Below are 15,922 nucleotides of genomic sequence, written 5' to 3'. Positions count from 1 at the left end.
CTCAGGTTTTGGGACTCAGAGGAGTGTATGGAAACACAACCAACTGCCTTCAATCCATCTAATTACATCTACTTAAGTGTTGTGTTCCCCTCCCAGTTCCTTAGGTATACCACTTGCATAAGCCTGCATTGCTTTCCTTTGTCCAGACTGGCAAAGAGAACCAGAGTGTGTATGATACCTTCCTGTTTCCAGGAGCGCTTTCTGAACACATTGAGTCCATATGCAAGACATAAGCAGAGATCTCAACAAGTATTTAAACACAGCCATACCCTGTGAACGTGCTGCCACCCTGCAGCTTCTTTTGCTGTACAGGGTTTATGAAGATTTAAAACTAATCCATTCTACAGCTAATTCCCCACTTAAGAGCTGCCTAACTAGCATCTGTAAATTTTCTCTGACTGAGTGTTCATTAGCAATCCACTGAAGTATGGTGCAGGAGACCCCATTATACTGCTGCTCAGCCGCACTCAAGCCTGAAATGACAAAAAAAAACTTCCTGTTTTGTGTTTGGTTTGATCTATACAGATGTTTATGTCATGGGTCATTTTGATTTTCATTTGTCACTCTCCAATGAGATGCATTTTATTTTATACCTAAGAACACAACTATAAAAAGGATCTAGAGAGTGTCCAGTTTCAGGGAGAAACTTACCAATCAAATCTGTGGTGTTGGCAAACAGACTGAAGCTCATTAGTGGCTTCCTAGGAAAAGGCTGCTGTGATAAAAATCAAACCAGTGCCTTTTCTCTGGTTGGAAGCATGTACTTGACTTGGTGCTGCTGCTTTTCGCTTCACTGTTCTTTTCCTTTGCTTTGAGTTGCTTTTCTAACCCTTTCAGATTTATTTTGCCTTGGCTGACCCACTTACCCTTAGCATCACCCCTTACTCCCTGTCTTCTCACAGGTCTGGCCCGAAGGGTTTCAATCTATCTTGACAGAAGTAAACAGGGAGGTGAGTGCTTTCTTTCCTCTTACCTATGAGCAGCTGGGGTGGGAAGAGCCTTCTGGTCAGACTTGGCATCCCATTGAATGTCAGCTGGAAGGCTTTTGCTGCTTCTCTCCCTCCCATTCCTTGTCTTGTACATATGTAGTTAATGAACAATGGGGAGTGTAATGAAGAATATATGATGCTATCTGGATGGCCCACGGTGCCCAGTGGAGAGGACAGCAAGTTAATCTAATGTGGCTGCTGTGGTGTGGGGGCTTTTTGCAGGTGGGAGATGTGGGTAGGCTTTTGAGTACATAAAGCTCCTTCTTCGGTAGGAACGTTTCAAACCATCCTTGAGTAAAAGGGTTTGAATGACGGCTTCCAAATGGTGACAACAAACAGGGGCGGCTCTAGACATTTCACCGCCCCAAGCAGGGCGGCATGCCGCGAGGGGTGCTCTACCGGTCGCCAGGAGAGCGGCAGGCGGCTCTGGTGGACCTCCTGCAGGCATGCCTGCAGAGGGTCCGCTGGTCCTTGGCTTTGGTGGACTGGAGCCGTGAGACCAGAGGACCCTTCGCAGGCATGCCTGCGAGAGGTCCACCGGAGCCACCTGCTGCCCTCCCGGCGACCGGCACAGCACCCCCTGTGGCATGCCACCCCAAGCACGCACTTGGCGTGCTGGGGCCTGGAGCCGCCCCGACAACAGATATCGCATTGAGCCAGTGGGGTTTTTGTTTGTGTGTTGTTAGTTAAATGTATGACATACCCATAATATCAGACTGTGACAGGAAAGAGCATAGCTGGTGCATCTTTATCAGGCTCTGTCTAGTGGGTTGAGTCCTTTGGCTAGTACATGTCAAGCCCTGCCTTTACCTTCCATAAAAGTGTATGTAACTCCCCAGTCTTTGGCTGCAGAAGCCTGGGGGTTTGTTGGACATGAATCCTTTCTCTCTAATGAGCCCCTGAAGAGCGAGACAGATGGCGAACTCCTCCGAACATCATTTCCGTGTGTATGTGAAAGTTGACATAATCTTCATAGGCTGTTCATTGACTATTAATATTCATTAGCTGAGAAGGGCAGGAATGTGTCTGTAGTGATTAGCAGAACAAAAGTGGTTGTATCAGTGTGTGTGATTCAGAGCTTTCTAATTAAAGGCCTTTGCCCTCCGTCTGACTGTTCAAGAAACAGAGCTGTGGGATTGGACCGTGCAAATCTAATGTGTTACTGTTAGCATCCTGGCTTTGCTAGGCATTCACTGGCAAATTGAAAGGCTAAAATTAGAAAGTCTTGGCCAAAGGGAATTCCCTGTTCAGTAACTGGGCATCAGCTTAAGGAAATGCCAGGCATTCCCATGCAGGATCAATATTGCCAATGCTATGCAAGCAGCACTCTGTCCAGAGCACAGAAATAGCTGTGAATCAATAAAAACCAACGCAAGTGTTTAGCTCCCGGACATTCTTCTAATGGAAAATGTAGCAGGGATTTCCCCTATCTCTGTTGTGGAAGGAGTTCTCCAAAATGTACAAGTTTAACCATTTGTTTGATGGCCAAACAATCCAGATACACCCTCGTCAAATGCACATGTTTTGCTGAAGCCCCAGGGGCATCTTTACATTCCATTGACTTCATGGGCCACAGCTGAGGTACTTAGATTGTTAGCTCTCTGCTGCAAGGTGGCACATTGTCTGGAATGGTTCACGACAGACTGTCAAAAGGTAGGGCAGCCACCTCAGACTGGTTGGACATTCTATAATTAATTTCACCAACCCGTTAACAAGTGTGAACTCCTGAAGCACCTCAGTTGTCTTACCATGGAATCACAGACAGTCCCTGTCATAGTATACTTTCCTCAATCTGAACCTTAGAGTCCAAAAATGAGGTACTAGCATGAAATCCTCTAAGCTTAATTACCAGCTTAGATCTGATACCTGCCCACCAATCAGGATTCTGAGTACCTGATAAACTCTGTCTCCCCAAAACCTTCCCTGGGGACCCCAAGACCCAGACCCCTGGATCTTAATACAAGGAAATAAAACTCTTTCCCTCACCAGTACCTCTCCTAAGCTTTCCTCCTGGGTTACCTCTGGAAGATACTGTGATCCAAACTCCTTGAATCTTAAAACAGAGGCTTCCACCTTTACCCCTTCTCTCTCCCTACCCAGAGGAATACAGATTCAAGCTCCGTGAATCTAAAACCAAGAGGAAATTTATCTTTCCCTTCTCCCCACCAATTCCCTGGTGAGTACAGACTCAATTCCCTTGAGCCTCAACTAGGGAAAAATCAAACAAGTCTTAAAAATGCAAAACTTTTAATAAAAGAAGGAAAAACATAAAAATTGTCTCTGTAATCAAGATGAAATATTACAGGGTCTTTCAGCTTATAGACAATAGAAAGAAAGTTTTCTCCAGCAGAAATACAATTTAAAATACTTTCACCCAAATACACATTAAAACTCCACCAGCCAGATACACAGTTGCAAATGCAGAAATAATCAAAAGACTATAACTGCCTTTTTACTCAATATTCAATATTCTGAATATATGTGAGACTGTAGCAGGGAGATTGGCAAGAAACCTGGTTGCACATCTAGTCCTGTCCAGGACTCAGAGAAAACAAAGCAAAGCCCAAAAACCACAAACAAAGGCTTCCCTCCACGGAGATTTGAAAGTGTCTTGTTTCCTGATTGGTCCTCTGGTCAGGTGTTGTTTGTTAACCCTTTCCAGGTGAAAGAGACATTAACCCTTAGCTATCTGCTTATGACAGTCCCCTTGGGCATCCCAGTGTATCTGGCCACCTGGGCAAGCCGGGCTCAGTAATAGGTGGTTGCCATACACCAAAGATCTCAAAAGTTTCAGGTTACTCTCAGTCCCAAGAGATCAGGCACTTACCCCGGGTCAGATCTCAAAGACAACACTTGTCAGTCGTATCGTAAACTAACTAAGGCATCATTAACTAGGAAAAAGAAATGAGAGTTATTTACAGGTTAAAGCAGGCAAACATATAAACACAAACGAGTTGCCGTCTATAGTTTTAAAAGGTGGCGGAGCTGTAGTAATCTGTCAATACTGAATGTCTTTTAGGGCTAACCCAGATTGAAAAATGTTTTTGTTCACTATCTTTATTTCCTTCTTTCAGAATTCAAGCTGATGGGATGAGCCCTTTTGCACATAACCTGTGCTGGGGCAATTAGAAAAGATTTTGTATTGTAATGTTCCACAGTGGCCCATTTAGTTTTGATAGTCCTCCCTGGTGGGCAAGAGATGATCCCTTCTGACAGGCTGACCGGTTCAGGGCAAACACTTTTTACAGTCATAAAGCAGAAACTTAAATATTACTTTATAGCATGTGATAAAGATATTGTAAGTGAGATTATTGCATGCAGCAATGTACGAGCATTTCATAAAGTCTAAACACATTATTATAAGTTCAATACCTAACTTAACCTTACTAAGCCCTGCTCTACACTACAAACTTACATTGGAATGACTTTATTGCTCAGGAGTTTGAAAAATCCACACCCCTGAGTGATGCAGTTAGATCAGCTGAGCTCTTGCTGTGAATGATGCTGTGTCGATGGGAGGGCTTCTCCCACCAACACAGTTCCTGCCCTCAGGGAGGTGGAGTACATGCACCGACAGGAGAGGCTCTCCCATTGGCATAGGTAGTGTCTTCACGAAGCACGACAGTGCTGCAAGCGTACACAAGCACCAACACACTGGCGAAACACTGCTTTACAGCAAGGAATTTGTCTGTGCTTGGCTGAGGCCTAAAGCCTTGGCAAATCCTGGCACCTGGTTTGCCAGCATCACGCAGGGACCATCTTTTTGTTCTCTGTCTGTACACCACCTAGCACAGTAGGATCCTGGTCCATGAATGGGCTTTTAGGCACTACAATAACAAATACAAATAATGAAAGTGCAGCAGCAGCAAAGGTGCTAAGTAACTACCTAGAGGGCACGAGGCCACAGCTTCTTGTTTGTGTCTAGATTGGCCCTGGAGCCTCCTTACAATGCTGGTGTGAAAAGAGGACAAAGTTGCACCAAAATAACTAAATGGATTTTAATTCACATCTTTTGTTATTTCCATGCAAAGCTATGTTATTCCAAAATAGGAATGGCCTAGAATGGCTAGAAATGTAAAACCCAGTTAGTTATTTTTCAGTTCAGCACACCCTAGAGAGACAGATGGCTTCTGATTAAGGGGAGATTCATAAGGGAGTTTCTTTGAATAACGTTCTACAGTTAGTATTGACATTTCCACACATCACGTCTCTCCATGTGCCAATGTGAGCTCAGGTTATGAAAGGAAGAGGAAAAGGGATTTCCTTTGGGAGCAGTCACAGGCAAGCAGACTAAGTCCAGGCATCAGAATCAAATGATGGGGATGAAATAAACTCAGAAGGGATTGTAGAAATCCTTGAAAGCCTATAAACTTGAGCATCCTTTTGATTTTCTGGCCTTGCGGCTCTGTGTGCGTGGAGAGAAGGCTGGAGTAGGAAACCTTTTCTGTCTCCCTTCCACCCACTTTCCACCTTAGATGGCTCTGTGGGGTTTGTTGATTCAGATACGAAATACATACATTCGCTCTTACTTCAGGAATGGTTCTATTGTTTTCATCCCAGGGAAGAGAAAACAGCATGTGCTCGCCAGCTCATTCCCTCCCATCTGTTCCCCCAGCACTCCCAAAACAAAATGAAAAATGTCAAATATCGTATTCTGAAAGAACAGGAGCTTGGCCTCTCAAGGCCTCCACTCTGCCTTTTAATAAAACTGACACTTTTGCTGGCAATAAGTAAGCAATCTGGATAAGAGAGGTGGGGGCTGCAGGGGGGATGCAGCAGTTGAGATCTCAAGGTATTAAAGTTAGTAGCTGGGGTAGGAGGGTGCTGGATTCCAAGAAGAGGCGTCCAGCTAGCATGTACAGGAGGTTGTCAGCGGTGCTGTGGAGGAGGCTGCAGCAGACAGACTGCCTGCCCTAATACACAGCTGGCCAACAGGGGCCAGATGCTGAGTGAGATAACAGCCAGAGAGGGCCAGCACGGGAAGAGGAAGGTAAAAGTGAAACCCCAAATCTTGCTTGAGGGTTGGTATCTGCTCCTTTGAGGGTGGAGAAAAAGAGAAGCACCTTAGGTAAAGACAGTTCCTGTATGGAATAAAGCAATTGGAGAAGCTGCAACTCCAGGACAAGGGGTTTGGGTGTTTTAAATTAAATTCCCAAAGTCACAGATACTTTTCCCTTTCTTTCTCTGTCACTGGAGGTAGTGGTTGGCATGGAAAGAGTGTCACTTCAAGATACATTTTAGGACTGAATGAGGTAATGCAGTCTTCTCACTGCTTCTTTGAAATTGAAATGGAGATACATGTCATTGCTTCCCCGGGAAGGCCCTGTTCTAAAGATCAGCAGGGTGTTGTTGAGACACTTTGGTATTGTGGTCCATACAGGCATTTGCAAACTCATCAAAATGCCAAGTACAGGTTGCCACGTTCCAGCAATGATAAAAATAAATGCACAGAGTTGAAATGAATCTGCTTTCAACGCCAGGGTTATTTATTGAAATTTATACAGAGAACTATCCCATCGAGATATATATCTGATTTTCAGAGGGAATCCTGCAGGGAACAGCCGTAGAAAGTTACCGCTTCAGGAACAGTTGTTGATATGCGTTGCCTATGTATCTTTTCACATCATGCGGAACTGCTAGCCCTTGTGTTAAAAGGCACAGCTAAAACCCCTTTCAAAATTGTTTTCTTGAGTTGTGGAAGACTTGTTGTGTTTTATCATCCAAGAATGTAGGAAAATGTGATCTCAAGAAATGATGTTAAAGGAGCTGTACTGTCCAGGTTCATGGTCCTAAAATTCACGGGTTTTTAAAAATTCCACAAATTCAGTTACCAGATTTCCCTGTGGGTGCAAGTGTATCGCACCATTCCCTGCTTTGTCTGCCCCATGCTGGTGAGCAGGCAGAAATGGGGGAAATCCGGATCAGAGACTCCGCCTCTATGGCTCACTCAGCATGGAGGAGTCATGTACTCTTTCAATATGCTGACATCTCATTGGAGCAAAGCACTGGCTGAGCAGAGTGATTGCCCAACATGCTCGAACCTGTAGGGCAAACCACAGCTGGTAGACCTCACTCTAAACCCTAACATCCTGGAGATGGGTCCCTTTTAATTTAAAAAGGAAACATGAGTGAAAACTGAGAACCATGGCACCGCTGTAGCATGTCTGGTGAAGATGTGCTGTGCCGATAGGAGAGCATCTCCTGCTGACATCATGCAGTGTGGACACCGCTTTAAATCGATTTAACTTGCGTCTCTCAGGGAGGTGTCATTTTCACACCCCAGAGCAACGTAAGTTACATTGACTTAAGCAGTTGTGTAGACCAGCCCCCACTTCTGTTTTTCGTACCAATGGTGCCAGAATTTAAGATGTTAACCTGAGTCAATAATGTACCAGTTTCCATTCTTGAAACATTAAAAACCTCAACCTCCTTTAATAAACATCAACTTGCCCTATAATTGATAACATGTAGGAGTAACGTCACTGTGTATATTGTGGAGTTTTCTTGTGATTAATATTTCACAGGCAAAAGAAGCCTTCTCGTTTACATACTCGTGAATAATTTAGATTTATATAAAAAGTTGCCAGTTCTTTTGCTCTTTTTCAACACAAGTTAAGCTTCTTGTTTGGAGTTTTCTAGTCGCATAGTTATTTGTTCCTTATAGCACATCTCATTGAAAGGGTTTGAAAACGTATCGTATCAGCCTCTTGTTTCTCACCGGTTGCTCTTGTCATCTGCTGCAGCCCGTTGAGGCTGGAAACTGAGATTTCCTGAGATATCATGTGTGCCTGGAATTCAGCACATGTGCAGCATCTGGTGACAAGAGGTTGAACAGCTCTCAGGTTGCGGGTATTCAAAGTCTCTCATTAAGGAGGATGCCGAGAGTTTTTTCTCTCTTGTTCCTGGGTTGTTTGGGGTAATATGAGAACCATGGGGCTCCCCTTGGAGCAATGTGTGTCAGATGAGGTCAAAATTGTATTTCCTATTTTGTCGAAGAAGGTTGCTCAGAAGGGCACGCTAGAGAGAAGGTCATTAAAGCTGTGGTTATTGAAATTTGAAGTGCAGCCCGTCCAGTCTCAGGAAACAGAGGTGATCAGATATTACAATGATGGAGCCCATCAAAGCATTAGTGGATAGTGGGGGTTATAGTGCAACCCATAGGACTATGCATTTGGGTGTTGGCCACATTATATGGATTAAAAACTGCCTAGCAGGTGGATCTCAAAATGTTGCCTAAAACAGGGCATCGTCATCGAGTGGGCATGTTACCAGCGGGGTCCTGCAGGGATTGGTTCTTGGCCCTGTGCTGTTTAACATCTTTATCAATGACCTCGAAGAAAACATAAAATCATCATTCACAGAGCTTATAGATGACATACAAGAATTGGGGGAGTGGGAAATAATGAAGAGGACAGGTCACCGACTGAAAGTGATCTAGGTCTTTTGGTAAACCAGGCACACGCAAACTATGGGTTTTTTGAATATGGTTAATGTAAATGTATGTATCTGGGAACGAAGAATGCAGACCATACTGACAGGCTGAGGGACTCTATCCTGGGAAACAGTGACTGAAAAAAATATGGGGGTTGTAGTGGATAATCAGCTGAATGTGAGCTCCCAGCGTGATACTGTGACCAAAAGAGCCAGTGTGATCCTGGGGTACGTAAACAGGAGAATCTCAAGTAGGAGTGGAGGGGTTATTTCATCCTGTGTCCAGTTCTGGTGCTCACAATTCAAGAAGGATGTTGATAAATTGGAGAGTGCTCAAAGAAAAGCCACGAGAATGATTCAAGGATTGGAAAACCTGTCTGAGAGTGGTAGACTCAAGGAACTCAATCTATTTAGCCTAACAAAGAGAAAATTAGGAGATAACTTGATCCCAGTCTGTAAGTACTTACATGGGGAACAAATATTTGATCCTGGGCTGAGGGAGGTCAAACACAATCCAATGGCTGGAAGCCGAAGCTAGACAAATTCAGATGGTAAATAAGGTTTAATTTTTTAACACTGAGGATAAATAACCATTGGAACAATTTACCACGGGCTGTGGCAAATCTTCCATCGCTGACCATTTTTAAATCAAGATTGGATGTTTTTCTGACATATGCTCTAGGAATTATTTTGGGGACGTCTGTCCTGTGTTATATAAGAGTTCAGACTAGATGATCACGTTTCCTCTGGCCTTAGAATCTATGACTCTGTAAGTCGGTCCACCCATTCCTACACACCTTTCTCCAATTTGAACTTTAGTGTTGTTGGGCGCTGAAGAAAGGAAAGTCCCTTCTGCAAGATGCAGTCTCTCCACATGTTCCCCCAGCTGGAGGGGACTCCTACGTATGTGAAGCATCCTCTTCAAAATTAGATTTCCATCCCTCTTCCTCTCAAGAAGTGGAATCTCTCACAGCGTCCTTCTTTGGTGTAATTCTCGCTCTTTCCAACTTGTGAAATCTCTCATAATGCGAAACCTCCACCTTTGTAAGAAACAAAATTTTCCTCTTGCCCTCCTGAAGATCCCAGTGACGATGAAAAGAGCAAATTCCCCACAGCTACCCCAGAACAAACTTATTAATAATTGGCACCAACTATACCAACCAAAGCCCTACAACTTCTTATCCCTCCCAGTGGAGGAAAATCTGCAGGTTCAGGGATTATTGCTGCTGATCAAACTAAAGAAGATAATTGTCTTCAAACTGGGGAACATGAATGGAAATTTGGGAGCTTTAAAACTGCCTAGCAGAGCCTTGCCTGCTTAACTCCATCTGCGATGTAATGGCAGTATCCATTTCAGGCCTCCCAGGTTTATCTTGTCACATGGGCCGTAAACAAGATGACAAATGAAAACACTTTGGAGGTGCTTATAAGCTAAACCACTGCCTGCTTGTTTGCTTGGGATGTCTAGCAGCCTTCAGAGCGGCTGGGCAATCCAAAGTAACAGTCTATTTGACTCACAAGATAAAGATGTGAGCTGTCAGCTTAGCTGTGGGTCCTGAATTTTCTGTAATAAGATGAGCCCATCAATGTCAGTGTCTTCTGATCCTGCAATATGAGATGAGATCAGGAGAGGACTCGGTTATGCTTTTCTAGAAGGAGAAGTAGGTAGCAAATTCAGTCTGCATCTGCACAAAACACTGTCATCCCGTTGTCCTCAAAGCAGGCTTACTATTCCTTAGGGTGCTTCAACTTCTGTGCTTCATGCCCTGTCCAGTTCTGGCAGCCTAACCTCTTTCCTTGTGGCAGATGTTTGCTTTGCTAAATGGTGTCAGTGGGCCTCTAATGGCAACCAGAGCATTGCAAGGTATTTAAGTTCCTGCTACTGCTAATTTTGAAGAGCAAGATAAGAAAAATCCCCACTGAATCCCTTTTTGAGAAGACACCTCTCTGTGTCTCTTTGGGGTCTTTCTAGCGTTAGAATCTTTCACAAAAGGTCCTGATGGAAGCAAGAAAAATGAGGTTGCATTCCTAATCTATCACAGGACTCTTGTAAGTCTTCTGCTGTAATGTACCCACCTTGTGTTTGGCACCATGTTCTAATCTGTACTATGAGAGCACCGTGCAAAGCTGCTTGTGAAAAGAGAGGAGACACTAGATTCTGTCTTGGTTTGTATAAAAGAGAACTTGTGCGTGTAAGAGAATGCAAACATCTGTGCAATTAAATTCATTTCAGGTTTCCTTGCCCTGGGATTTTTTTTTGCAAGGGGGATTTCTGTATGTTAGTATGTATAGAAATCTTTCTGGGAAACCCACAGATCAAGTGGGGGTCAGTCTCCCAGCAGAGGAAGCAAAAGGTAATTCGTATATGGCTTTCTGCTTAAATCAGAACGTTTAGGTACTGTGCTGGCAGCTTGTAGCTAGTGTAAAGAAGACCATTCTAATTGAATGCACTGGAATTCTTCCTTGGAGATTACCCCACCAATTAGGAGTTTGTAGAGCCTGCTATTTCCCAAGTCCAAAGTAGCTACCTTGCTCTGACATTAGTATTCTGTGTACTTACGCACTGTTGACTCTCTCTGTGGCTTTTACCACTTAATCCTCTCAATGGGAGAAGGGGTCAAAGAGAGTTCTTTGTTGAATAGAAATTGCCATACCAGCACAGATCACTGGTACATATAGTCGGCCAACCTGTCTGTAGTAGGGGTCTGTATCAGATGCTTCAGGATAAGGTAGAGCCCTTGTAATGCTCCAGTATCATGGGAGGAAATTTCTGCTAGACTCCTGCTGGCAATCAGTTTATGCCCTGAAGCATGAGGATTGAGAGCCATTGTACGTGTGTTCTAGCTCGTGTAACTGCAGAATGTTCTCCTTATCCAGACACATCACTTTTTTTTAGTCTTGCTGAGCTATTTAACTCAATATCTTGCAGCAGCAAATTCCACAGCTTCACCATTCCTCGTCTAAAAACATGTCCTCTTAATCACATGCAATATTTCGATCTGAGTGGGGATAAGAAATCATAGATTCCATAGTCCTTTGAAAGCAGTGCTGTGTCCATGCTGGGTGCCCGAACTCACGCCAGGCCAGTCTACTCAAAACAATCTTTAGCCTGGTATTTTTGCAGGGTGATGAATAATTTATGAGTCCATCGTCCTACAGAGAGCTAGTTCCATTTTCCTGTAGAGGCCATCTGGACCTGTTGGAGCATCTGCCAGAAGGGGACTTTGCTGAGCAGAGAGATTCCACTTCCAGCTCAGGGGGGAGCAAGTGTCTTCTATAGCACACCTAGTCCAATGAGTGAGGGACATCGTTTAGAACTCAAGAACAGCTGGTTTGTCCCAATTTTGAGTGAGTGTGTGTGTGATTTTAAGATTCTCCTAGCTCTACTACAAAGTGTCAGATCACAAAACTTGGTGTTTGGCTCTGTCAGGCTCTGCTAGTGTTTATGTGAAGAATAATTTCCATATCCTGTGTTTTTTCTCAGGAGCAGGGATGGTGGTGGACTGGGAACAAGAGACTGGTCTTCTCATGACCTCAGGAGATGTGCGGATTATCCGGATCTGGGACACAGATCGAGAAATGAAAGTACAGGTAACAGCTGCGTGTTTGTCCCTTTAACTCTGTCACTGCTACTGGAGCTTACAGGTCTCCCAGCTGAACACCTGGAATTAGGCACCAAGGAGCGTGTTTCCAGGACACATACCATCCAGCGATTTAACAAACATAGTTCACAGGTTCTCAAACTGTGGCCTCCAGAGAGCAGACTTGTCACATAATGCTGGCTCTCCCCCTTTTCAGCTGCAAAATCCCATTACGAGACAGCTAAAAATACTCCTAACATTAAAGTGCTTTTCCCTGTAGGAAATTGCAGAAGCTGAATTTTAATGCAGTTGCATTTGGGAGAGGAGAAGAGCAGGCAGTCACAAATGGGAGGCCAGGTGTATGATACTGTCTCCCTGTTACAGTATAGTTGTGCTATAAAACACCTGGAGAGGGTAAAGTGCAGTAATGGAGAGGGACAAGCACCCCTCAGATGACTCTGTAGCTTCAGCTCCTAGAATTCTCTTGAAATTATACAGGGCTAATCCTTAAAACACTGTCATTTTCCTTCCCACCTGCCATCTGAGAACCAATTAGGAAAGCATCCTTATTCAGAAAGGTACTTACGCATGCACTGAAGTGCTTTCATGGATTCCAAGGCCCCTTTGATCATCTAGTCTAGGGGCTCTCAAACTTCTTTGCACCACGACCTCCTTCTGACAACAAAAATTGCTACACGATGCCAGGCAGGGGGGCCAGGACCAAAGCCAGAGCCCCACCACTCCTGGCAGGGGGGCCAAATCCAAATCCCAAGGGTTTCAGCCCCAGGCGGGGGTGGAGGGAGGTTCTGTAATCTGAGCCGCATCCACATTCAGGGCTTCAGCCATTGGGTTTTGGCCCCGGGCAGTGGGCTCGGGCTTCAGCCCTGGGCCACACCAAGACTAGTGCCAGCCCTTGGCAACCCCGTTAAAATGGAGTCCCGACCCACAGTTTGAGAACCGCTGATCTAGTCTGAACTCCTGTGTAACACAGGCTGCAGAGAGCCCCCAAAATAAATCTTTTTTTAGAAAAATATCCACTCTTGATTTAAAGAGGGGAGAGATAGCTCAGTGGTTTGAGCACTGGCCTGCTAAACCCAGGGTTGTGAGTTCAATCCTTGAGGGGGTCACTTAGGGATCTGGGGCCAAAATTGGCCCTGCTAGTGAAGGCAGGGGGCTGGACTCAATGACCTTTCAAGGTCTCTTCCTGTTCTAGGAGACTGGTATATCTCCAATTCAAAAAAAAATTGTCAGCAATAGAGACTCCACCACAACTTTTGGTGAATTGTTCCATTGGTTACCTTCACAGTTATCAGTCTCCTGGCTCTTCTCTGAACGCTCTCCAATTTATAAGGGCTCTCCTGAACCAGGGCTTGCATGCTTAGGATGACATCTGTCTGAGACATTATCTGATCTCACACCAGGCAAGTAAAGTCAGTGGAGTTACTGACTTACACCAGTATGACTGAGATCAGAATCTGGCCCAGTACTGTGTGGCCACAGACTATAAAGCATTGGAAGTGCCCACTGCTTCTGCAAATGGCTGCATGGCATCAACCATCTCTTAGACCAGTGGTTCTCAGCCAGGGGTATGCAAAGGTCTTCCAGGGGCTACGTCAACTCATTTTATTTGCCTAGTTTTACAACAGGCACTAGAGCTCTACAGCAGGACTGGGATCCAGCAGCTGCTGCAAGACCCACTGCCATAACAGCAGGAGAGGCACAAAAATTCAACAATCAATGTGGGAGCGTGTGGGAGTGAGTATTACAGAGCGTGATGGGAGCAGGGTTTAAAAAATAGTCCTCCCGCACCACAAACAACATGAACACTCCGGCCAGCAGCCACCGCTCTCCTTCTGCCCTGGTCCGAAGGCAGCACCGCCGCCAGCAGCAGCTCAGAAGGGTGGCACAGTTTGGTATTGCCATTCTTACTTCTGCGCTGCTGCTGGCAGCGGTCCTGTCGTCAGAGCTGGACAGCCGGAGAGTTTTTAAGTGAAGTGAAACTTGGGGTATTCAAGACAAACCAGACTGCTGAAAGGGGTACAGTAGTCTGGGAAGATTTCCTTTCAGATCTATGGGGCTCTGCTGAATTTGCCTTTCAGCACTCCAAGGCTTACCATTACTTTCATAACAATCAAATGCTTCCCACCTTTAAAATGCTTCTGCACCAAAGCACATATATTTCCATTTAAAATAAGTGAGGACAAAAACTGTCAGCTTGCATGTCAACTGTGATCCAATTAAAATGATGTTTAGGTATGTAAGGAGAAGCAGCAAATCTGCAAGAATAAAGTCACCATGCAGGGGAAAATGAAAACTAGTCTCCAAAGCTTTTAGAAATTAATTACCTCTCGATGAACATTAATTATGACACTTCTGACCCTGCAATGCAGCATAATTAAGCCTATGCTAATCCTAATTATTTTCAAACATTACTTTATCTGTGTAAATTAGGGAACATCAGAAATCAGTAGGGTGAAAATATTTTAAATTAGAATCGTTAATGATTATATTAAGAGTATCGGAAAGCATTCTGTTTCTTTTTTTTTTAATTGTGCAAATTGGATTTGTGGAGATCCTGACAGTCAAAACTTCCTCAGTCACTCTGCAAAGCTGAGATTCAGCACCGAGAGCAGGGGAGCCATGTAATCCAAGCTAATAAAGATGCCTTCCCACCCTTTGAACCCCTGCGAGAATACCTTTGGGGGCACATTGCATGTAGTGGTGGAGCAAGTACTTTCTTTCCATGCTAGCTGCATGTTCCTGGCACAGAGAATAAAATCGAGACGTGGATCTTATGGAGTTAGAATAACCGTGTAAAAACAGCCCCAAAGTTAGGTGTCTCTAGCAAACAGTTAATTCAGCAAAGGCTGCAATGACAGTTAGAGAAGGTGAATGCGCACAGGAACAAAACCAGGATTCGGGTGTGAAATTAGCTAATGCAATTCCATAGTGCCTCTTCGATTATTACCTTGGCTTGAAAATGTTGCTCCATTTTAGCTGTTTAATTCTTTTTCCCAGTTGTACACCTATTATTCCAACTTATTCTTTTGTTTGTAGCAGATAAAGAGGGCAAAGCTACAGCGTTAGAATAATAATGTAGGGTGTATTTCACCAGTATCCTGGTGCATTACATTCTTATTCTCCAAATCAATACTTTAAAAATGTATGCAGTCTCTGGCTTCTGATGATACTGCAAAAATGCAAACTGTTTTATCCTAGTGCAGGGAAGTGGGAGAGAGGACTGCTGGGTTCTAGGCGTGGCTTGGCACTGTTGCGCTCTGTTATCATACACAAGTCACTTAATGAGACAAGAAATCAGCAGATACTCTCTCACAGACTGGAATTTAAATTCCACCTTTTCTCGCTAATATCCTGGGACCAACATTTCTGCAACAACACTGTAAACAGCAAGTCACTTAATGACACAATGCCTTAACGTAGCCATCTGTAAAATGGAAGCAATAATTCCTAGCCTTACAGGGGGGTTGTAAAGGGTTCTGAGATCCACTGATGAGAGGTGTAAGAGAGAGCCAAAACTCTGATAAAGTAAAAATGGAAATGACAAAGCAGTATAACTGTTACTACCCAGAATGACTCTAATTATGACTAATGGGAGACATTTTCTGGCAAAATGATTTTATTATTTCCAGAGGACAAAGAGGGTTTCAGAACTAATGGCAGATTAAGTGCTCACATGGTATATATCAGGAGTTGGCAACCTGCGGCACGCGTGCCAAAGGCGGCACGTGAAACCGTAGATTAATGAAGACTTGGCACACCACTTCCCAAAGGTTGCCAAGCCCTGATATATATTGTGGTATACAGTAGAAACCTGTGAAATGAAAAGGCCTCCTGTTGTATCAAAGCTTTGCTTAGCAGGTCTGTTACTTCTAGGTGCCCTCCATTGCCAAAGTAACAGCT

The 15,922-nt window shown here is 44.3% G+C and overlaps 1 protein-coding gene across 3 annotated transcripts in view; it reads left to right on the top strand.

Moving 5' to 3' along the window:
• RPTOR (regulatory associated protein of MTOR complex 1) overlaps window positions 1-15,922 on the top strand; it is a 290,490-nt gene that overhangs the window by 263,246 nt on the left and 11,322 nt on the right. For 2 of the 3 annotated variants that reach the window (XM_075071909.1, XM_032797288.2), the window contains 2 exons: window positions 903-950; window positions 11,905-12,011. In XM_075071909.1, the coding sequence (XP_074928010.1) occupies window positions 903-950; window positions 11,905-12,011 (155 nt within the window). The remainder of the gene's footprint in view (window positions 1-902; window positions 951-11,904; window positions 12,012-15,922) is intronic. The other variant, XM_032797289.2, reaches the window with a different exon arrangement.

Source organism: Chelonoidis abingdonii, chromosome 13, assembly GCF_003597395.2.
Source record: "Chelonoidis abingdonii isolate Lonesome George chromosome 13, CheloAbing_2.0, whole genome shotgun sequence".
NCBI classification, from domain to species: Eukaryota; Metazoa; Chordata; order Testudines; family Testudinidae; genus Chelonoidis; species Chelonoidis abingdonii.
The sequence above is the reverse complement of the archived record's forward strand: the minus strand, read 5'-3'. Positions and strand labels throughout refer to the sequence as shown.